Here is a 23,236-nt window from a genome sequence, read left to right on the forward strand (position 1 = left end):
TTTCTTACACCGGTAACATTTTATTTTGTCATCTTCTGATCTTGCCCCTCCTGCTCCAAGCCTTGTACACCCTGTACAGAAGTCCACATATTTATACTTTGAGTGCAGCACTGCACACATGGTGACAACTGTTTCCAAAAGGCAGTGTGTAACTACTGTATGTAAATCACAGTAGAGCACTGCATGCTGTCTTACTACTTCCTGACTGCTTTGCTTATTACATGGAAGAGGCAGCTCTTGAAAACACCCTGGCCATACAGTGTTTCCCATCATCAGGACTGACGTGATTCTGGTAATAACACATACATATAAACCTGCCTGTTCACCAGGCACTGCAATGGCTTCCCTGTGAATTTCAGTGCCAGATACCAATTTTGGTAAACAGGAAAAATTCAAATGGATGGCAACATGTAGCCTATTTTCCTGCCTGCAAAACTACAAGGAAAAGGTCAAGTTTTACAACTTTCTGGAACAGCGGATCTTTGGATAACAGAGATTCTGGAGAACATATTCTGTCAAAAAAAGGAGTAGCATTGCTTGTGCTGTTTCTTACTATTTCTGTAACATCTGTTTCATCTCTGGAGCAAAGGAAGATATTCCCTATGAGCCAGAGATCATACCATCATGTGACTTTACAAAAAATGAACCGTTTTGACCTTTTCCACACAGGAAAGCCACTGCTAATATATCTCATCCATATAAAGGAAGCAGTATTGAAAAGAAACAGGTGATGTAAGATAAAGGAGACATCTACAGTGCTTACTTGCAGAGAAAAGGATGCTATGGGAGTGTGGGCATGACAAAGAACAACACACTGGGGCAAGGCAGTTCAGTGGATTCCAGGCTGCAGCATTACCAACACTGCAACTGTAGATATGCACCATCTTGCAGCAAGTTTGTTTCCCAGTTGAGCTTGAAACAAGCTATCTTCAGAAGACCCACACAGGCCAACATTTTACATTGTCAGGTGGTCTCCAAAAGGCCAGTGAATCTCCAAAAGGCTGGAGAGTATTTATTCTGCACTGGGTGGGAAGACCTTCCTTATACACTCAATGTCCAGTACTAAAGAAGACAGATACCAGGGGAATATCACGTTCCTGACAAGGAAGATAATGTCCCATCACTTCCAAGCAGACCAAAGCTTATATGCTATTGTTTAGTGCCAAGGCTAGACATCAGTGTATGAATTACAGACTGCTGTGTGCAACAGACTGGAGCAGTAAGGTATTTGCTCTTCTGTGGTATCCTTGCTGACAACAGATAGGACAGCTAAAGGGCAAACTAAAGCCTTCGTGTTCTGCATGGTGCTGCTTAATTTTTTGTGCATACTGTGCAAGAAAGGTTCCTCCCTTAAAGGGACCTAAACACTGTGCTAGTCAGACTCTTATAGGGAGAACTGCTTAGAAAGAACCCTGGTCTCACCCATCAGGAAGAAGACAAAACAGAGCTGCTGTGCTGGAAACCATTAAACAATTAGCTAATGTGACCCAAACTGAGACTGCAACCAGAGCAAAGACCACATTGGGTACACTGCTAGTCCCACTGTTCATGGGAACTACACCAGGAGAGGTTGCCTCTGTACCACAGCTTTGGTTCATAGTTTCTCACAACTGACCAGATTCAACAGTTTCAAAATCCAGGTCACAGAGCGGAATGAAATCACAGTTCCAAAGGCATTCAGTTGCTTATATTAGTGCTGTGGGTTATGAGACTGACAGAAGTGGGGCTTGTAACTGGAACGCTTTAGGATTACTCCTTCCCTTCTTCCAGGGATTTATTTCCGGCCTCGCTTGTGGCTGGATTTTGGAAATTTGGCTCTCTGTGCAACTTGGGGCTCCCCCTCCTCACTACTCTCGCTCTCGTTGTCTACCCGCTGTGGACAACCTCTCTTACTTCTCCTCATTTTCTCAGCTCCAGCGCTGGAGAGCTTCTTGGCAGCCAGGGACCCAGTTCTCTTCTTTTTGCCCCGGGTCAAAGGATGTTTCTTCCGTTGCTTCCTCTGCTCTTCTCTTTGGCGGATTTTCATTAGCTTCTCAAAGCTTTTGGTGGTACTTGTGTTCACATCAAACCAATCCTGGAGGGTTAGAAGGCAACAGGTTGGTACTAATGGAGGAAATAACATACAAAGACTATCAGAGCTTATAATAAAGGTGCCTCTGCGGGACAAGGGTTTGTTGAAATGTGAGATCTGGAAAAGCAAATGACTAAGACAATTCTCTGTTCCTTGAAGTTCTTCCTAAGGTGTCACTGTCTCAGAGGTGTCAGATTTGATTTAGCAATTGGCTAACTAAAGGCAGGGAAAATGCTGAAAAGCTGAATTGAACAGCAGCAGCTTGGGACAAGACCTGTGATATGACAGAACATTTGCTCCCCAGACCAGCGCATAACAGCTACGTTTAAGCATATTAAATGCCACTTGAACCCAGGACCCTGTTTCCAACAGTAAGCAAAGAAAGAATATAATAGGGCAGGCATCTAGCATTTCCTTCCCAAGACACCCTCCTCACCTTCAACAAACAGGTTTGAGGACTTCAATTCTGCCTGCCTTACCTCAGCATGCACAGAGTTGATGTGATACTTGACCCCACTCTCTGAAACAAATTCTTTCTCACACAGGAGACACTTGTATTTGCCAGCCACAAAATCTCCCTGGCAACAAAACAAAAGAAGAATACATCACCAATTGCTGCTTAGGAGGCTGATACACCTATATGTTGTACTTCAGTCTTGCTCAGCAGTAAGAAGTAGTCTCTTATTCATACTAGACTATGCTTTATCTACAGGAGCACTCACATTATTGACCAGTTATACTCACAAAGCATAGAACTGCCCTGTGAGATGTTATAAGGTCTCAAGCACTGTATTTGGAAAAATGCTCTTTTAGCTGTGAAAGTACAGGTAGGACTGCAACTTCACTAAAATGCATGCCATTAAGATGCTCCCTCCTTCAGTGTTTGCAACGGCAACCCCATTAGCACATATGGAAGCACTGAAGTTGTGAGGAATTCAGATTAGATGGCAGGACAACAGCTTGAACAAGCAGATAACTGATGAACAGAGACAGTCAGGATGTTAAAAAAAAAGACGAGTACAAGAATGCTACCAACCAAGGTACATGTGCCAAGATGAGATTTGAGTCCTGAGACACTGCCATATACAGATTCACAACCCTGAAACAGAAAAAAAAATTAAAAAAAAAAATCAAATGTCTGTATCAGCATCAGCAAAACTCTATTTAGAAATCACTTCTTCCTGGATGAAAAAAAGACTTACTCTCTGGAACAAAATTCCCAAAGGGCTGAGAGAGGTAGAGGAAGGGAGACAAGTTGTAAAGAGAAGAAAGCTCCTTGTAATTAAGACCTTCAAAAGGGACTTAAGATATCAGTAAGTTAAATGTTTCTAGTTTCCGAGCATGTTCAGACATAATAAACTGACTTCTGTCACAGTTACAATCACTCTCTATCTAAAGCCTGAGTAAAATCATAGAGTCTGCATTTTGCCTAAAAGGCAGCAAAGATTCATTTGAACAAAGTACAGGGGCAAGTGCAAGACTCTACAATCTCTCCTGCCCTGATCTTTTATCTAGTGGCATAGAACAGAAGTACTGTAACTAACATCAATAGTCCCAGTTAAAGGGCAACTTTAAGGGCCTAACCCATGTGGGTTAGGTATCAGTCTCAGGATACTAGAACTTGCTCAGCCAGCAGCCCACAATCTGAAACGGAAGGTTAGGTGCAAGACATGCTTCTGGGTTACTGGTCAGTGAACTAGAACAGCTGCTTTCTGGGGTCAGCTCCATATAAAACATCATGCTGCAATTCTTATACTTGGAAATGGCACGAGCCTGAAAACTGGGGAGGGAGATCTGAGAGTGGGATAGGGACGGGGTAAGTCCTTGTCTCCGTATCAAACCCAGATGAAAGCCACTACTGACCCTTGACTATCTAGCAGTATGCATCACATGCATCATGTGCACTACTAGTTTCTACCAATGTGGCCATTTCTTCTCACTGAATCTGACTGGTGACCGCTGCACAGGATTGTAAGAAACTATGTGCACATGCATAAGCAACCCTAGACCAGGATGACATTCGTGAGTCCTTCATAGCGCATTTCAAGCTTTCAAAGTAAAACTAAAGTGCTGTGCCAAAGTTCCTTTAACCTCAAATTTTTGTCTCTACTTCTCCATCCATTCCTCTATAATTAAGATTTAGAACATCTGCTAGACAGCTGGAGCCTGTCATTTTTCCACTGCTCAGTCATACCTTCAATTGGACTAGCACCTAGCTGGATGTGAAAGCTGCATCAGTCTGACACAAAGGTACCAGGTCTGAAGGGGACAAACACATCCCCAAAGGGTTCATCCCTAGGGCAACAGTACAAACACTAACTGACCATACTGAGATGAAGCAGAACTCGTCTCCCACAGAAAGAGAGACAAACTGCAGTTTCAAGGCTGTGGAAAGCTCTTGGCTCATACAGACCTGACATCTGCCCCCTTTGAGGCTTCAGAAAGACTTAAGGATTACCTGATTTGGACAGTGGACTCTTCGGTACATCTTTATCTCCGTTTTCCATTTGCACAGCACATCTTGACTAAATGTGGGCAGTCCAGGACGAGTATATTTCAGCTGAGATGAAGAAATGAAATCAAAAGCTGTAAGCAATGCTAGCTACGCGTTGTGACAAGCACATTCCCTTCTCTCCTATTTTTTTTGACAGGAGTACTATTTCTTTTCCTATTCTAACAGACAAATTCTCAATTATCAGTCTTCTCCCATCCTACTGCTTCTAAAAGCATAACTGAATCTGGAAATCCCCTACAATACCAGAACACAAAACTTCCCACACCTTTGACTACAGTTCCTCCAAATGTACTTACCCCATTGAAATCATGAATCATCCTTTCCCCTTGGGTTTCCCTTACAGCCTAAGAGTTGCTTCTGGAGACTGCGTGAAGCCTGACAAGCTATGAAATACCACTGCATGGTGGCAGCAATTTGCAGCCTCTGATTTGTGAGCAACATGCTGCCTATAACTGCTTTCACTGCTTGTGCCCATTGAAAATTACAGCTCCTATAGCAATAGGACTTTAAAAGTCATTATAACCTAACTGGATAAAATACCTACACCACAACAATTGCTAAAGTAACAATACCGTAATCGAAGTACAGAGAGGGCAAAACCTGACCTCTTCCACAAGAAATTACTTCTTCAATATTAATTTCCATGGACCATTAAACACTGGCAACTCTGGGGAGATACCAGTGCAAGACTTATCTGATAGGCAGAAAGACTCAAACCCTGTAGAGTGTTTTTAAGACCCTGTACCTTCCGATCATCTGGAATCAAGTCCTGCAGCACTTTTCTCTTGGGCCACTCTTTGGCCAGCTCTTCTCCAGCTAGCTCGTGGAGATAGTAGATTGCCACCTTTGCAGATCTCCTCTGAACTCTCCCTGTATTATTTGGCTCCCGTTTTATTTCCTTCAGGCTTTCTGTTCTTCTCTCCTCATGGAAGAAAGTGACCTGCAATGAAGACCAAAAAAGGGGAGCCTCATTCACCAGTTCCTATTTCAGCTACAGTAAGTATTGTGAATTACTCTGCCAAATCCCTCAAAAAAAAAAAAATATGCTGAAGCAGCTGTGGTTCACTGACAGGAGTGCATCCCACTGCCAAGACAGACCCCAAAATCTACTCAGGGACACAGCAGTAGGGTCGAAGTAGAAAGTTTCGTGCAGCCACTGGTCTTGAAAGGGTAACACATCTTTCACTGTAAAATTTGCATGGACAAGTATGGTATTGCCTGTTCTGCTTCAGTGATGGGTCTTCTAAAAGCAAAGAACTCAAAAATTACATGTGCATTGGTTTTGGTTGGGATAGATCTAATTATATTCATAGTAGCTTATATGGTATTCTATTTCGGATTTGCGACTAAAGCAGTGTTGATAACACACCAATGTTTTAGATATTGCTGAACTGTGCTTACACAGCATTAAGATATTTTGTTTCTCATACTACCCCACCAGTGAGTAGGCTGGCGGCACACAAGCAGCATGGGGGGGAAACAGCCAGGACAGCTGACCCCAACCGAACAAAGTGATATTCTGTACTATGTGATGTCATGCTCAGCAAAAAAAGCTGGGGAGAGAAGGAGGAAAGGGTGGGTGGGGGGAATGTTTAGAGATATGGCATTTGTATTTTCAGGTAATCATTACATATGAAGCCCTGCTTTCCTGGAAATGACTAAACACCTGACTACTGGTGGGGAGTAGTGAATGAATTCTGTATTTGTTTTTGCTTGTGCACACAACTTTTTCTTTACCTATTACATTGTCTTTATCTCAATCCATGAGTTTTCTCACTTTTACTGTTCTGATTTTCTTCCCCATCCCAGCAGGGGTGGGTGAGTGAGCAGCTGTATGGGTTAACCCACAACAACATGTTAGCATCGTTCTTCCATGGAGCAAAAGTCAGGCTGCCAAGTTTACTGCTGACATAGAGACTTACTATTAAAAACTTCATCCTAGTTACAAAGGAACAAGGACAGAATACTACAGAGATACAGGAAAATGCAGAGATTTGCTATCTCTAATTATCCACCCAAGAAGCAAACAGAAGCCTACATGAGTCTCAAGTATGAATGGTCTGAATTACCACAATGCTATCCTGATATCTATGGTAATTTGCACTTACCGGCCCATGCTTAGATCGGAGATGGTAGACAAGACCTGCCTTTGATTTGTATGCTTTCCCACAATGATGGCACTTCATCGCCATTTTCTCCAGCTCAGAAGCAGCCTTCCCACATTTTTTAACATGATATAGGTATCCCATTATGCTAGTGAAGCTGCCTGTGCAGCCCTGTCAACGTAGAAGGAAAAACACATGGAGCAAATTCCTTCCTGTTGCTTCCCTGGTAATGCATCATCCCTCCAAAGTCTCTCATGTCTTAAAAACATTAACTAGGATCTTGAAACAAAGCCATCTTTTGCCATCATCAAAAGCATATCCAGCAGAACTTTCATAATATTCTATGTTCATGCATCTGATGCTGTTCAACTTAAGATACTTTGACAATGCAGCTTACCTCCCTTGTACACTTTAGTTTTCCCATACGCTTCAAAACCTTCCGAAGGCGGTCTCGTTCAAGCTGTTCATCCAGTTCTCCTCCCTCCTTCACAACTGGCTAAAGCACAGCAGAAGGATGAAAGAAAAATACAGGATGCTCAGCATTTATACTGAAGGAAAGCTTTTAAAATAATTAAATCCCTGCAACTTGTGATTTTGCAAAAGTGTATTTAATACCATGATCCCTGTCTATAACCCAGAAAACCTGAATTATCTTTAAGAGGAGTAAACTGTCTGAAAACCACTTTGCAGATAGCTATGTATGAACAAAGCCTTGAAAAGACATGGTCTCAAACTAGAGTTGCTGATAAGGACACGGTCGTGTATTTCTATAATTACTTTTCTACCCTTCTGCCTGGGGAAATTATTGACTCATCTCTAGACTGCATCTTTAATGTTTACTCGTCCTACCATTTCCACTTAGGTTATAGCTAAGCAGACTACCTGCTGTAATAGTAATTCATCTGTGATAAACTACAGCTAAAGTTCTTCTCTATTCTTTCTTCAGTGGTTATTACATATTATTTCCTACATTACCTTATACTAAATATTACATCTAGATTGACTAAAAAAGTTAAAAACAAAAAAAGTTAAAACTGGGTGACAGACCTATTCCTCAGGACCGGAATATGATACTTGGCCTCTTTCATTTACTAGTACAGCTGTAGCTTCAGAAATCACAGTACTGGTAACTACGTAAATGTAACACTAATGAATTTTCTAAATCTTACCCAAACTTCTGAATAACCTTTCCAAAAGTTATAATGTTTCTTTAAAGTAAGAGCAAAGAAGAAAACCAGACTGCAGCATTTGTAACTTTACAGCAAATAGGCAAAAGCTAAATAGCTTTTTCTGCTTTTTTACCTTTGAACATGGTGAAGAACTAAAATCTGGTCTGGTCTGCTCTGGATGCAGAAAAACTGCCACTTTCTAGCAAAAGACTGAAAAGTGCAGTCTAATGAGCAACGGACTTTTCCTGATTGAGAATGCCTTTTATGTGTGACATATAACCAGCCTAAACAGAAATTAATCTCTTCTTTCTAAGATGCAGCATCCCTATCTTTTCTGGTAACATACTACAGTTTTTCCAGATCTCCAATCTTAAAATAATGATAATAGGTAAATGAGAATTGAGCACCTACAACATTTGCAAAAACACAAAATATTCCATTTCTGTGTGCAGCAGGGAAGGAATGAAAGACTATCTTGCCTGTAAGACTTTCAGATGCAGAGCAGTCGTGTTACCTGATTGTTATGGTCTGCCATGACATGGTATTTCATCCCTCCTAAAGACTTCAGCTGCTTCCCACAGTGATGACATGTGAACATTTCCTACAAATAAACAAGGACATGGTATGTTTAACTGCAAATTAACCAAAGCAGTGGGAAAGTCTCTGGGAGAAAGGAGCACAAGAGCAGAACATTTTATTCAGGCCTGGTAATTGCCCATTATAAATAGAACAGATTTTACAGAAACTAAAATCTAGGGGAACAATGAGATAGGTATGCCTCTATTCACTACCATAAAACTCCAACATGCTGAGCAAGAAGCACCACCTGCAGCTTCTTAGAGATGTATAAAAGGCTTTTTCTTAGGATTAAACTGGTTTAAAATGTAACACAAAACAATGTACAGGCATTTCTACCAGTAATATGAAGAGAATACAGAAAACATCTCTCTTGTCCTCACCTGCCTGCAATTTAACATGTGTTTCTTCAGTCCTTCTACAGTCTTTCTCACCACAGCCCGGCACGTTGGACAGGTAACTCGACCTTTGTCCTGAATTTCCAAAGACCACTGCTCTTCCATACTACCTGTCAAAACAAAGGATTTGCAATAAAACGGCAAAAGCAAAATCTTTTTCCGTCAGTATGCTCGATGTATCCTAGAACGAAATGAATCATATGCTAACAAACTTGTGTCCTTCTACACTTCAACAGTTTTAGCTCATTTGCAGCTTTAAATGTGTCATGTGACAAGGCATACATCTCTCTTTTTGGAATATCAATTGATAAAAACTCCTGACGCTATCATCCTCTTGTGAAAAGACTTCTTTTGTTTGTTCAGCAGAGATTTTTTCTTCATTTATTTTTATTACACAATTACTTTCACATGCAGGGTAAACTCTTCTTTTGGCAAAAGGCTTTAGACAAAAGTAGGCACAGATGTGACTGAATAATTTTGGGACAAAATCCATGGTTCAATTCTACTAAATAAATGTTTAGAACTCTACTTGCGTTAGACTGTGGTTTTGGCACTAAAAGTGAACAGAGCTGCACCACCACACTAAGACACTCAATGGCCAGGGGAAAGTACCCTGTGAGGCACGGTTTTCAGTTCCTGGTCTCTTTTTGAAATGTCAAGCACTCACTTTAGCCAAAAGGATTATAAATTACTGAAACGCGTTCTGGGAAGAAAGCGGCTTATAAGACACCTACTTGAATTCTTATCATAAAAATATCTAAAAGCTTTTCTGCTTGCCCAGGAATAACAGGAAGGGTTTGTCTCTCCTCAGTGGTTAGCAGGAAAGTCTGCAAGTCAAACAGCACTTGGCAAAAAACTGCGTAGTTAATGAGCGCTGTGAGCTACGCATACACTTGATGAGTAAAGGCTAGTGTTATTTTTCTAGGACAGACTTCTTCTGTCTCTGGCTACCAGAAGAAATGATATGGCAGCAACAGCTGAAGTTTTTCCTGCAAACATATTCTGCTGAATAAAAATGTACAAATATTTTTTGAGTTTTGCATTGAAATTACTTAAACAGAATTCTTAGTTCAAAAATGATTCCTCCATCACTGTCCCATTATGCAATGTTTTTAGGGTTAAGCCATGCAAAACTATTTTATCAGGCAGCAGGCAGTCCCTCCAATACTGCTCTGCAATATTGCAGCAAGATAGCAGCCACTTCTTTCGTGTCAACAGCAAATTGAACACCAAAATGGAAACATCAGAAACACAGATGTTACACAGATTCAACTGATAGAATTACACTTATCTCTTACCCACTTTATAAACAATTCTGAGCAGCTATTCCTTCTTACCTGTGCCATAGGCTTCTGGTTCTTTCTGAACACAGTGGCCTTTCGTCTTGGAGTTTTGTTGTGCTCCAGCTTGCTGTTTTTTTCCTGCTATAACAAAGAAAGACCAAGAGACTTAAATTCTGTGAGCCATGTTACAAAAAAGGAGAGCTTGGCTAGGAGTTTGCTATTCAGTCTGCTGTCTCAAACTTACATGTTCAGACAACTCAGACATGTTCAATGCTTTTTTTTTTTCTTTTTGAAAATCCATAAAGGAATTTAAAGATTATAAACTCTTCTCCTCTCAAAACCCATAGCTATTTACAGCTGCAGGCATTAGTCTAATCCAGACATTTGGGATGGCCTCAAGTTGCACTAGGGGAGGTTTAAGATGGCAAATAGGAGACATTTTTTCTCAGAAAGACTAGTTAGGCATTGGAACAGGTTGCCCAGAGAGGTGGTGGAGTCACTATCCTAGGGGCGTTTAAGGAAAGGTTGGACGCGGTGATTAGGGACATGGTTTAGTGGGTAATATTAGTGGTAGGGTGATGGTTGGACCAGATGATCTTGTAGGTCTTTTCCAACCTTCATGATTCTATGAATGACATCAGCCATCTCTCAGCACAACCCATCAGGCCCCATGGGACTTAGGTACGTCCAGTTTGTTTAAGTGCTCTAACCTCATCTTCCTCCACCATGAGGGCAAGGGTTCCTTGCTCCAGACTTTTCATCTGGTCTCAGGTGCCGGGGATTCCTGAAGTATGGTTTAACTGATAAAGCCTGAAGCAGAGGAGTCACTGAGTACCTATGCCTTTTCCATGTCATTTGCCACCAGTTCCTTAGCTCTATTCATAGAGTACCCAATTTGGTAGGACCATCAAGTCCAACTCCTGGCTCCAGACAGGACCACCTCAAAAATCAAATCATATGTCTGAGTGTTGTTCAAATGCTTCTTGAACTCCAGCAGCCTTGGTGCTACGACCACTTCCCTGGGGAGCCTGTTCCAGAGCCCAACCACCCTCTCAGCAAAGAATCTTTTCCTGATATCCAACCTGAACCTCCCCTGACACAGCTTCATGTTGTTCCTTTGGCTCCTATCGCTGGTGCCCAGCACCTACCCCACTACTCCCCCCCCCCCCCCCCCCCCGCCTTGAGGAAGCTATAGACCATGATTAGTTCTCTCTTCAGTCTCTTCTGTAGGCTGAACAAATCAAGTGATTTTAGCTGCTCCTCACATGTCTTCTCTAGACCTTTCACCATCTTTGTTGCCCTCATTTGGACACACTCTAATAGTTATATATCCGTATATTGTAGCGCTGAAAACTACAGACAGTACTCAAGGTGAGACTACATCAGCACAGACTAGAGGGGGACTATCACTTCCCTTGACTGGCTTGCAGTGCTGTGCTTGATGCACCCCAGGATCCAGTTGGCCCTTTTGGCTACAGGGCACACTGTTGACAATTTGCCATTGATCAGAACCCCCAGATCCCTTTCCATGGGGCTGCTCTCCAGACTCTCATCCCCCATTCTGTACATATAACCAGATATATTCAGCAGTGCACCCACATTTTACCTACTTTACTTGTAGAAACTTTTTTTTTGCCTTTCACATCCTTTCCCAGATTCAAGGTTGGCCTTGGCTTTTGTAATGTTACCCCTGAAAGATTAGACAGTAACCCTATACTTGTCTTGTGTTACATACTCCTACTTCCACCTCTTGTACACTTCCTTTTGCAATTAACCACTGATTAACAACCCTAGACTGTTCTTCCCCTACTTCCTACTTTTTTCCACCCTCTGATGGACTTTAAGAGAGACTGAAATCAGAATAATCGTCACCCACCTTAAAACAGACACTACTCATCAGTATCCTACAACATACACAGAATCAGAAATAGAGTTGGAAGATATCAGAGGATAGCATTTGGACAGAAAGGAAGTCTGAAGTACCTGAAGGTCTGTTACTAGGAATTAGTTATTTATATTACCAGAAATCTTCTGCTTCTTCTTAGGAGAGTCTTTAAGATCTTCACCTTCCCCTTGCTCAGATTTCCTCTTGCCTTTCAAAAGTACTTCTCCTGCTAACAAGCAAGAATAGAAATGCTTCAGTCTTATTAAGACTCAGCCTGGGTAACAGCTTTGTGTCTGTCTGCTGCCTTAGTTTTTCCTCATATTCAATACTTCTGAAGAAAAAAAAAGTTTTTGTGAGGCAGTTGGACACCAGTGAGCTAGATATAGTCTTCCAACTCAGGAACATTAGGCACTCCATGGCCTGCAATCCTCCAATACAGAGGACATGGAAGAAACAGTGCCATAGCATGGTTTGGGGAAATTGTACTCCTCAGGAAGAGAGAAACAGAAGGTGCTAGGTTATATCACAAAAAGCTCAACCACACATACAAAAAGGCGAACAGAGAGACAATAGCAAGTGCAGAAAGATGAATAATGTCCTGTCTACCCGTACTATTTCCTAGGCTACCAAAGACCTGAAAAGTTGGCATCACTCAGACCTCCCTATGCACACAGAATACAGAGTCCCGCATCTCTCCATGAGCACAGAGAAGTAAAAAAAGCACAATGGCAAGCAGGGGAAACCAAACTGGGGATTCAAAGAAACAGACAACTTCCTCCCGGGTTTGTCCCAGGAGATCCACCAGCCCCACCGTTGAGGTATGAAAACCACCAAGATGAGGCAGACCGGGGTGGTGGTGAGTGTGGTTTTAATGCCTAGGATTATGGGACAGATGGAACGCAAAGGAAGACCATTTAAGTATTACACATGACATCAGAGGATGTTTAGGGGAGGTATCAAAGACAGGGAAAGGAAGGGAATGATGTGGGGAGGAACACATGGGAAAACAGAGGAGTAAGGGGATAAAAGGGCCACCTGCTAGTAAACATACGGTTGGTCAACATACAAACCTGCCCATGCCTCGCACTGAATCAGCAGAGTTTCTGGGTGCTAGACTCTGAGGGACTCTGTATTCTGTATGCACGTGTTCCTAAGTGTCTGCAGAGAGGTCTAAATGCCAGCAACTAAAGTGACACCACAGGTCATATGGGCCAGTATGCCTGTGGTGCCACCAACTGGAGAGTTTGTGAGCATGTGTGTGTGGCAGGGCAGAAGGGAAAGATCACAGTGGAAATAGGCTACCAGAGTGATGAGGGGAATCCCAGACAACTGGCAGACAGCAGAATCTGAGCCTGTCTGTAAGGAGGTCTACACTAGCAACTGGAGTGGTTCTGTGGGCTTCAGGAGATAGTGGAGATAGTGTGTTCATGTACCAGCAACTCGGAAGACCAAGAGGCAGAGGCCAGCTACTGAGTAAACTTAAGCATCTCTACACTAACACACACAGCATGGGGAATAAACAAGACGAGTTAGAGATGCATGCATGCCTGCAGGGCTATGGCCTAACTGGCATTATGGAGAAGTGGTGGGATGGCTCTTGTGACTGGAATGTTGGAATGGAAGGATACAGGCTGTTTAGGAAGGACAGGCAGGGGAGGCGAGGAGGAGGTGTAGCCCTCTATGTCAATCAGCAGCTGGAGTGCGTGGAGCTCCGCCTGGGGGCAAATGAGGAGCTGACAGAGTTTATGGGTAAGGATTACAGGGAAAGCAGGGACAGAGGACATTATAGTGGGAGTGTGCTACAGATCAAATGATCAAGAAGACCGAGCAGATGAGGTCCTCTGTAGACAGAAGCAGCCTCACATTCACAAGCCCTGGTTCTCATGGGGGTCTTTAAACACCTCGATATCTGTTGGAGGGACAACACAGCAGGGCATAGGCAATCCAGCAGGTTCCTGCTATGCACTGGTGATAACTTCCTTCTCCAAGCAACAGAGGAGCCAATAAGCAGAGGTGCTATGCTGGATCTCATTCTCACCAACAAGGAGGAGGTGGTGGGGAATGTGAAGCTCAAGGGCAGCTTTAGATGCAGTGACCATGACATGGTGCAGTTTTGGATTCAGAGGTAGCAAGGAGGGAGCACAGCAAGCTCGCTACCCTGGCCTTCAGGAGAGCAGACTTTGGCCTCTTCAGGGATCTGCTTGGTAGGGTACCATGTGACAAAGCCCTGGAGGGAAGAGGGGCCCACAAAAGCTGGTTAATATTCAAGGACCACCTCTTCCAAGCTCAGGAGTGATGCATCCCAACAAAGAGGAAGTCAGGCAAAAACGCCAGGAGGCCTGCATGGATGAACGAGGAGCCCAGAGGGACCCGTACACGCTTGAGAGGCGGCCCTGTGCAAACCTCAGGAGGTTCAACAAGGCCAAGTGCAGGGTCCTGCATCTGGGCTGGGGCAATCCCAAGCACAAATACAAGTCTGGATGGAGAATGGATTGAGAGCAACTCTGCTGAGAAGGACCTGGGGGTGTTGGTTGACAAGAAGCTCAACGTGAGCCAGCAATGTGCACTTGCAGCCCAGAAAGCCAACCATATCCTGGGCTGCACCAAAAGAAGTGTGGCCAGCAGGGCAAGGGACATGATTCTCCCCTTCTATCCCGCTCTTGTGAGACAGCACCTGGAATACTGTGTTCAGCTCTGGGGCCCCCAGTAGAAGAATGACATACAGCTATTGGAACAAGTGTAGAGGAGGGCCACAAAGTTTATCAAGGGGATGGAGCACCCCTCCTACAAAGACAGGCTGAGGGAGTTGGGGTTGTTCAGCCTGGAGAAGAGAAGGCTATAGGGAGACCAGAAGCAGCAGTCTTCCAGTACCTAAAGGGGGGCTACAGGAAAGCTGGGGAGGGACTCTTTATCAGGGAGTGTAGTAATAGGACAAGGAGTCATGGCTTTAAACTGAAAGAGGGTAGGTTTAGGTCAGATATAAGGAAGGAATTCTTTACTCTTAAGGTGGTGAGGCACTGGAACAGGTTGCTCAGAGAAGCCGTGCATGCTCCATCCCCAGAAGTGTTTAAGGTCAGTGTGGATGGGACTTCGGGAAACCTGGTCTAGTGGAAAGCATCCCTGCCCATGGCAGGGAGGTTGGAACGAGATGATCTTTAAGGTCCCTTCCAACCCAAGCCGTTCTATGATTCTGTGAAACAGAGTGCCTAAGTCCAGCTACAGGTGGGATCCACACAGAGATACACATATATGTATATATAAATGCTTTTTTTCACTCATTAACATATCTTCATCCTGATCAGCCAGGGAGGGAAACAGGATGGATGCCATTGCTGCTGTTTGCAAGAGTGCTTGAGCATGTGTGTTTGTATTGATCTGTGTGTCTGGCTGTATATAGATATATATGTTGCATATATGTGTTTGTACCTATGGGATTATATGCTCAGTCTTGTTACTGGTTGGGCCTGAGGGCATGGAGCTGCAGTGATGTCACCTCTATCAAGCTACCAAATTTGGCCCTCTCTGCAACGGGATGGAATACAGATTTGATTTAGAGAAAGGAAAAAAATGCATTACAGAATGAAACGCCACATGGGAAGTTTGAGATACAGTTCTGAAGCCAGGAAATCTGAATGTCCCTACAACAACATAAGATCCCATCCACTCCACATCAGAAAAATCTTAAGGAACAGAAGTGGGAAAACAAACCAAAGAAAAACATCTAAAAAAAAATCTAACAGCCATAAAAGCCATGTTTAACCCAGAATACTGCTGAATGGTCCACTTCTGTACATTTTAGTGTTGCTTTGTTCTATTATTAAAGTTCTCACAGCATATTCCTGAATCAATTGCCAGAACCCCTACAGATCTCTCTTCTACAGATAAAACTGAAATCAGTCACAGAATCATTACTTTTAAGAGACAAGTCACTCAAAAGGAACTGCGTAACACCAGAGAATTTTACATATGTTTCTGCAACAGAGGAAGTTTGTCTCTCCTAACACATAAGCATCATTACCAAGATTGTAATTTGTGGCTGAACTTCAGCATGTCTTTCAGAAGTCATCAAATCTCTCACAAAAGAACTGAAGAGAAAACCAGTTTTGCATTGAGCAAAGAGTGATGAGTACCTTTTTTTGCTGAAGATTTGTTAATGCTGTTTTTTATGCCTCTCATTTCCAACCAGTAGGCAGGCCTGCGAATGGTCCGCTTGCTTCTGGACTCTCCACTTCCGTTCACTTGACTCTTTGGTGAGCCAGAAGAAACGTTGCTGGTTGTCTCATCATAATTACTGTTCAGTCCTAGGACAGTAGTTTCCACCTCCTCAAATTGCTTAGACCTGGAAAAGTTCAACTTGAAATTATTTATATATAAATATATACACACACACGTATATACATACACACAACCATAACAGCTTGACAGACAACGTCCCTTTCATCCTCCCAAGCACTCTAAAAATTCAGCTCACGTCACCGAATCTCTTGAGTTTTGTACACTGAAAAGTACTAGCAAGGCAAAATGTAAAAAGTGGTATTATTCAATACCATATCTTTTAGAGTTTGACATTAGAAAGCTACCCGGGAACACTAGTAAAAAAAAAAATCATCCTACCTCAGCACGTCACCTTACAGATTAGGCACAAGCTCATCACAGTTTAAAAATACATATTTAAGCAACCAGTATGGATCTCACAAGATCCTTATCAAACAAAACAAAAATTGTTGCAGCTCTTAAATTTAGACAACTATGTAAAGACCAGATATAGTTTTTCAAGAGGAATCTCTTAGTCCTCCCCCAGTGAAATTTGACATGAAACATTCACATACTTTTTATTTCCCAGAGACCTCTTGGCTTTCTGTTGTCCGTGATGTACAGGCCTGGTATCCTAACAAAGCAGAACAATTCGCATTAGCAATATAATTTTTCTTCTTGCATGCTTGTTTTCCAACCAAACACAATCACCTGCATTTTAAGGATATGCATACCATCCTTATGCAACCTGTTGTCTTTGGCAACCAGAACTTGTTCTGTAGCAAGGAACCCTTTCATTTCCAGCTAAATTAGAACTGTAATCAAAACAGGGATGAGCTCCTCTCTACTTCCCATACAAAATCCAATCGTACCCTTTGGACGGGGGCATGAAGGAGTTTTCTTGGTCTCCAGTTAATTCAGTGGTACCTACTTTCTGCCTATGACTTATCACATCATGACAAATACTTTAGATTGCAACTTACTGTTTTTTCTACAGTGCCTTTTTCCTTAATAATTCCTGCATTTTCCATGCCAAGGATGTTGCCTCCAGTCTCTTTTAAGTTTTCTTTCCATTTTTATCTTAATCGTTTTATCATATTCCATCAGTTGCTGTTTCCTTTATCCACATCACATAAACTTTTTTCATTTAGCAAAGATTTTTCGTCATTTACTGATTGCTACTTCTTATGCTCACAGAATGGTTTGGGGGTGGAAAGGACCTTAAGATCATCTTGTTCCAACCCCCCTGCCATGGGCAGACACCTCCCGCTAGACCAGGTTGCTCAGAGCCCCATCCAACGTGGCCTTAAACACTTTCAAAAATGAGGCATCCACAACTTCTCTGGCCAACCTGTTCCAGTGCCTCACCACCCTCAGAGTAAAGAATTTCTTCCTTATATCCAAACTAAACCTACGCTTTTTTTGTTTAAAGCCATGATTTCTTGTCCTATCACTACACTCCCTGACAAAGAATCCCTCCCCAGCTCTCCAGTTTCAGAGTTATCAAGGAGGTGTTAGTAAAAGCAGGAAGTGTCCCACGCTACCACGACTGTCCCTATCGCCAAGGGAAAACCCCTGGGACCTGGGGCAGGTATGACAGGCTTAGTACCTTTTAGAGGACTCCCTGTTTCAGTTCCCCATTTTCATTTTTTCCTCAGTACTTCACAGATAACGGTCTCCTACAGTAAAGGCCTTTCAGACAAAACGCACGACCAGCGCCAGAGGAGCCAGCAGCGCGCTGCTGCCGGTCCCTCTCTCGGCTGGACAGCGCTGGACACAGCCGTCCCGCAGCCATCCCGCAGCCGTCCAGCCGCTGCCGGGCTCCAGGCCTTCAAACAGAAAGCTCGCGGCTGCGCGTCGCGGGCGGCTCTCCCGGCGGCCCAGAGCAGGTCCCGCCTGCTGCCCGCCCCAACGCTCGCTCTGGGACGCAGCCCCAGCCAGCGGGCGGCGGTGGAAGGACCGGGCCCGCTCACCAAGCCGGGGCCCGCGCCGGGCTGGGGCGCTCCGCGCCGGGCCCCCTCTCTTTACAGCCCAGGGCCCAGCAGGACCCTCGGGGCGAAGAGGAGGCGCCCCCGCGCCCCGCCGCGGGCTGTTCCGGTGCCGCCGGCTCGCTCCCGCCGCCGGGCTCCATCTCGCGGCGGCTCCCGGCGCCGTGTGCGCTCCCCGCAGCCCGGCCGCACGCCCCCCGGGCAGCTGCCGACGGCGCTGCTGGCGAGGCCCCCGCGGACTCACCGAGCCGCCACCACCCCTCATGGTGCCGCCGCCACGTCAGCACGCGCCCCGCACGCACGCACGCACGCACGCGCGCGCGCGCGCGACCGCGAGGTCGCTCCTTCCCGGCCGCTTCCGGCCGCCTCCTCACGGCGGCCGCGGGCCCCGAGCGCCGCGGCGCCGCGCCGCCGGCTGCCTTCAGGCCGCGATCGGGCCGCCCCGTGCAGGGAGGCCGCGCGAGCCTGCGGTACGTAACCGGCCGGCGGCGGAGCAACGACGCGCGTCATGGCGGGAAGCTGTGAGGCTGGTCCCCGCCTATCCCCCGCGCCCCGGAAGAACAAGCGGCTGCTGGGAAGATGGCGGCGGCGGCAGCGCCGGTGTGCGTACTGGTGCTGGGTATGGCCGGCTCCGGGAAGACCACCTTTGTGCAGGTGAGAGACGGCAGCGGGGAGCTGTCGGTTTTCCTGCCGCTGTCTCCACGTCGAGCAGGGCCTGACGCCTTCTCGTGTCCCTTTAGCGACTCGCGGCTCACTTGCACGGCCAGCGCTGCCCTCCGTACGTGATCAACCTGGACCCCGCCGTGCACAGCCTGCCCTTCCCTGCCAACATCGGTGAGTCCCGCCGCGCCGACGCGAGCCCGGCTCGCTGGTGCTGTGCTGGGTGGTCGGCAGCTTGAGGCTGGTGAAAGATGGAGGTGGTCCCGGATCAGAGCTGGCGCGTATTTGTCGAGTCCGCAAGAACAGAGCAAACGCCTTTTGCCATAAGGAAGTTAACCCTTTTTTTGGTATACTGTTTTTCTTACGTTTCGCGGAAGGGGAGGGAGGCTGTGTTACGTAAGGCATTTGATTAGGCTATTTATCTTCTCTTTAAGAGATACCAAGACCTACCGCGAAGAGGGCTTAATTTTTTTTTTCTTGATTGTGAATTTTTAGGACCGAAACTGTTCTACCATTGCATTTGTACATATTTTATATTATTTTCTGTGGTTTAGTGTGCACCTTTTCTTTTTCCCCTTCGTTTGCAATGAGTGTTTTAGCAGATTCGATCAGGTTTCCTATTTTCAGAGCTGTGGTAGCTGTATGTGCAACCAAATAACTTTTTAAAGCTCTTTAAAAGACGTTGATTTTAGAGAAAATAACAATAAACAGGCTTTACGTGTGGCCATTCCAAAAGGTTTGCTGTTCCTAAAAGCTTACCATACCAATCCTTAGGTTTGTGAGGGTTCTCTCTTTCAAACTTTCTAAGGTTTGTCAGTCTGTTTCTGTAGAAAATAAGAAAGGTAGTGGTACCAAAGTGTTTTTATTGATGTCAGATGTCAGATGAAGAATTCCATAATGCATTGTAGTGCTGGATCTTGCATAAAGTGGATCTTTATGCAAGTGGATCTTTATCTCACTTAACCTGGTGCTGTTTTGCATGAGTTACAGTGAATTTCATGTATATGACGATAATCTGTTAGATTTTATTTATTCTACTTGTGAGATTTTTCCTGTTGGTTCTAGATCTATTAGTGAGGAAAAAGGAGACTTGCTAGAAAGGGAAAGGCTTTCACCAGTCTGCAAATCGATAAGAGATAAGACTGTTTTAAAAGAAATGTATTAAAACTATTTATATGTATTCCCACTTTAGATATCCGGGACACTGTGAAGTACAAAGAAGTCATGAAACAGTATCCTTTTTTTTGGTCTTACAGTAATCTTTGAAATCTTGGATATTGTAAAAGTTGCCTGTCACTTCTGCACATCAAGATGAAGGGGACAGGGGGCATTGGGGATTGCAGTAATGCAGACTAGTGCGTGATCAGAATTTGTGACTGTACTTCTTACATGAGAGATTAGAAATACATGTTAAACAAGATTTGACACTTAGGTGTAAGAAGTGGGCTAAAAGTGTTTCTGCCTAATAGTACCTTTTTTACAAATAACATGCACTCCATCCGCTTTTCTTGTGTGCTTTTACTTTTCATGGGGGAAGCCAGCAGCTTTTTCCCCATTTATTTACAAATCTCACGTTATTTATTATTAAAAATATTCAAATTACTATTTGCTCATAGTAAGTGAAGAAAACTATTTACACATTGACGGTAATCAAAGCGCTGTTGTCTCTCTGAATCTGTAAGACATCGGCCTGGGGGCTTACACTGTACGGTAATTTGGTAACTGTAGTTCGGTAACATTACACTAAAATGACTGCAGTTCCAGAGAGGTATGGAGGTCCTTTGTTCCTCAAGTAATAGCCTTTGCAGATGGAGTTAATATACAGTTTTTGGATTTGACATACTAGCATGACTCTTACATTTACTCTTTTAGGGAAAAAGAAGGGATGATGGAGGTTAGGATTATGATTTTGGCTGTTATTTGATAAGGAGTTGCTAGCAAAACATCCAAACATAAGTTTGAATTTAGTATGTAGATGCATTTCTTGCTTTGCTCTCTCTGTTAGCCATCATTGGAGTTTAAGTATCTCATCAAATAGCGCTTAAGGGGCGTGTCTGTCAGCATGTTTGGTTATATAGAGCAGTACCCCTAGAAGACTGTATGTACTAATGAATCAGTGCTGGTTCTTGTGAAGTAAGGAAAATACAGGATGTAGTTAAGAGTCTTTGTTTCCATGAACATAATTAGTATAGACCCATATGTGTGAAAAATAATTTTGAAATCTTCAAGACATTTTGAGCGTCTCTACAACGTTAATTCCAATTCTTTCCATTTAAATTCTTCTGTGAATGATTTGTGTAAGAAATCTTTTAATTGTATTTTTGAAGTACATATTCTTAAAAATGAACTGAATTCAGGACATTTTTAAACTCTGAGTTACTGGCTGTGCTGTTAATCTTTTTTGGAAAGACAATGATGGCTTTAGTATATAAGTGCACTTTTTTTCTTTTTTTCTTTGCCTGAGATGGTAATGCTTGAATAATGGCAAGAGGAAGCCACGGTGTAGCTTCTTTTGTCAGTCACATGTGTTTTAACAAATAGCAAGCAGTCCTTCTCTTGCACAGGTACTGCATCACTTAATTGTGAGACTTAATTGTGCATGGGGAGAATTGTCTTTTGCTGCAAGGTATCCAACACACATTGTAAATGGCCAACTACTATCAGAATTTAAAAATAAGCCCTCTGAGGTCTGTATAGTCATCTGCTTTCCTAAATGGAGTGTCTAGATATGGGCTGGGCCCAAATGGTGGAATAGTGACCTCTCTCAATCTTTTTGCTACAAGATTTGATCAGGTATGAGGTTGTTCCTATGTGATACTGAGCTATGGATACTGTGCTGGGGACTGGATTTTTTTGTGTAGCTGGAGCTTCAGAAATCACTTTTGTTTAACCTTTAAATATTGTTTTGAGAGTTAATAGTATTCTCCCAATTTTGGAAAGCAGCCAAATTTCATTAAGTCTCATTTAAGGGAGATATATCTTTTTTTCCCCAACTCTTTTTTTATTTAAAATTCGGAAGTTGTATGTACAGAACGTCAATTCTTAAGTCTTTGTATATAACTATTCTGTTGCGTGACGTTCAGTATAACATCATCTTTTATATGATTGCTCAGATTTTGAAGTAGGGAAGCTCACTTCTGGAAACCAGCTAAGTTTTCCTAGGGTTATTTGATAATTGACTATTCTCATAAATCTTAATGCTAAATCAGCACTGAGATTGAATCCTTATTCACAATATTAAAGCAATGCACGATCTCTTAGGAAATAGTTAGGGAACAACTGCATTTATTATACCATTTGTTTCACCAGGTACTAGATTATGGGTAAAATTAAGGTCATTTTTGGCATATGCATTGTGTGAGTATTTTCAAGCCATCTATTTTCACACACTGAAAGGCATAGACTTCTAGCTTTTTTGATACATACATGTGTCATGTGTGGCTGTGCAATTTAATGTTTCTGTTATGAAATGACTATTCGTGTTTCCTGTTCTGAGCCTAAATACAATGTATACTGCTTCTTTTCCAATCAGGTGATGAAGTTTATTGAAAAAAGACAAAATGCATCCAAGTAAGTATATTCTACCAATTTTTACTATTCTGGAATTAACGTGGCAAAAACACGTGAAATGGTTTAAATATCCTAATTTAATTCTAATCCTAAAAAAATGGATCTCTGCGTGTTTTAAATATCCTAATTTTATCCTAATCCAATCTCTGTGTGTTTTGTAGTTGTCTTTCAGTCTTGGTATAAATTTTATCTGTAAAAGGGCATAGAATTAGCACAGGGTACTAGACTCGTTTGCATACATCAAATAAATGTCTACTGATTCCACATCTGCTTTTCTTGTCTTCATTTAGACCTTCATTTTTTTACTTAAGGTACTGTTCAAATGGGCAACAATTAATTTTTGTTCTGAAGAGTTTGTAATAGTCAAAAAAAAAAAAAAAGCCAAATTGATGTCTTTGACTCTAACAGAATCTTAGGAGAATAAATGCTTCTTAGTCACAAAATTCACTCAGGAAATTTTCAGGTGTGTCCTTAAGTCTTGTCACTGTTTGGGAAAAGCTTTTCTGTTCTGAGCAGAATAATCATGTGATTTGCTCTTCTGTGCCTGTGTTAGTCTAGTCATGACAGGACCTTGTGCGTGACTAATTTTTTTCCCTTTTTGTTTGTTGCGGGTGACTTCTTAACAGGTATGTCATTATTGACACACCAGGTCAAATTGAGGTGTTCACATGGTCAGCATCAGGAACCATTATAACTGAAGCTTTGGTAAGTGTATTCTACATAACTTGACATTGAGGTTATGTGGAAAAAGTGCCTATTGAA

The 23,236-nt window shown here is 43.2% G+C and overlaps 2 protein-coding genes across 7 annotated transcripts in view; one reads left to right on the top strand and one right to left on the bottom strand.

The window, feature by feature from the left end:
* On the bottom strand, positions 1 to 18,567 carry ZNF512 (zinc finger protein 512). The gene is given in 15 exon segments (XM_080585286.1): positions 1 to 1,779; positions 1,781 to 2,074; positions 2,551 to 2,649; positions 3,108 to 3,170; positions 4,530 to 4,631; positions 5,332 to 5,526; positions 6,695 to 6,862; positions 7,089 to 7,187; positions 8,375 to 8,461; positions 8,820 to 8,944; positions 10,172 to 10,255; positions 12,139 to 12,228; positions 16,133 to 16,341; positions 16,832 to 16,890; positions 18,489 to 18,567. Coding segments are annotated over 15 exon segments (1,725 nt in total). The 5' UTR covers positions 18,510 to 18,567; the 3' UTR covers positions 1 to 1,749.
* Positions 18,508 to 23,236, top strand: part of GPN1 (GPN-loop GTPase 1) — a gene marked incomplete at its 5' end in the record, with an annotated part of 20,247 nt that continues 15,518 nt past the window's right edge. The window contains 6 exons of one of the 6 annotated variants that reach the window (XM_080585306.1): positions 18,708 to 18,898; positions 18,985 to 19,078; positions 20,097 to 20,136; positions 21,631 to 21,697; positions 22,437 to 22,474; positions 23,101 to 23,179. In XM_080585306.1, the coding sequence (XP_080441432.1) occupies positions 18,824 to 18,898; positions 18,985 to 19,078; positions 20,097 to 20,136; positions 21,631 to 21,697; positions 22,437 to 22,474; positions 23,101 to 23,179 (393 nt within the window). The other 5 variants (XM_080585304.1, XM_080585305.1, XM_080585308.1 and 2 more) reach the window with 5 other exon arrangements.

The sequence above is a fragment of the Anser brachyrhynchus genome (genome assembly GCF_964034855.1).
Source record: "Anser brachyrhynchus genome assembly, chromosome: 3".
Taxonomy (NCBI): Eukaryota; Metazoa; Chordata; class Aves; order Anseriformes; family Anatidae; genus Anser; species Anser brachyrhynchus.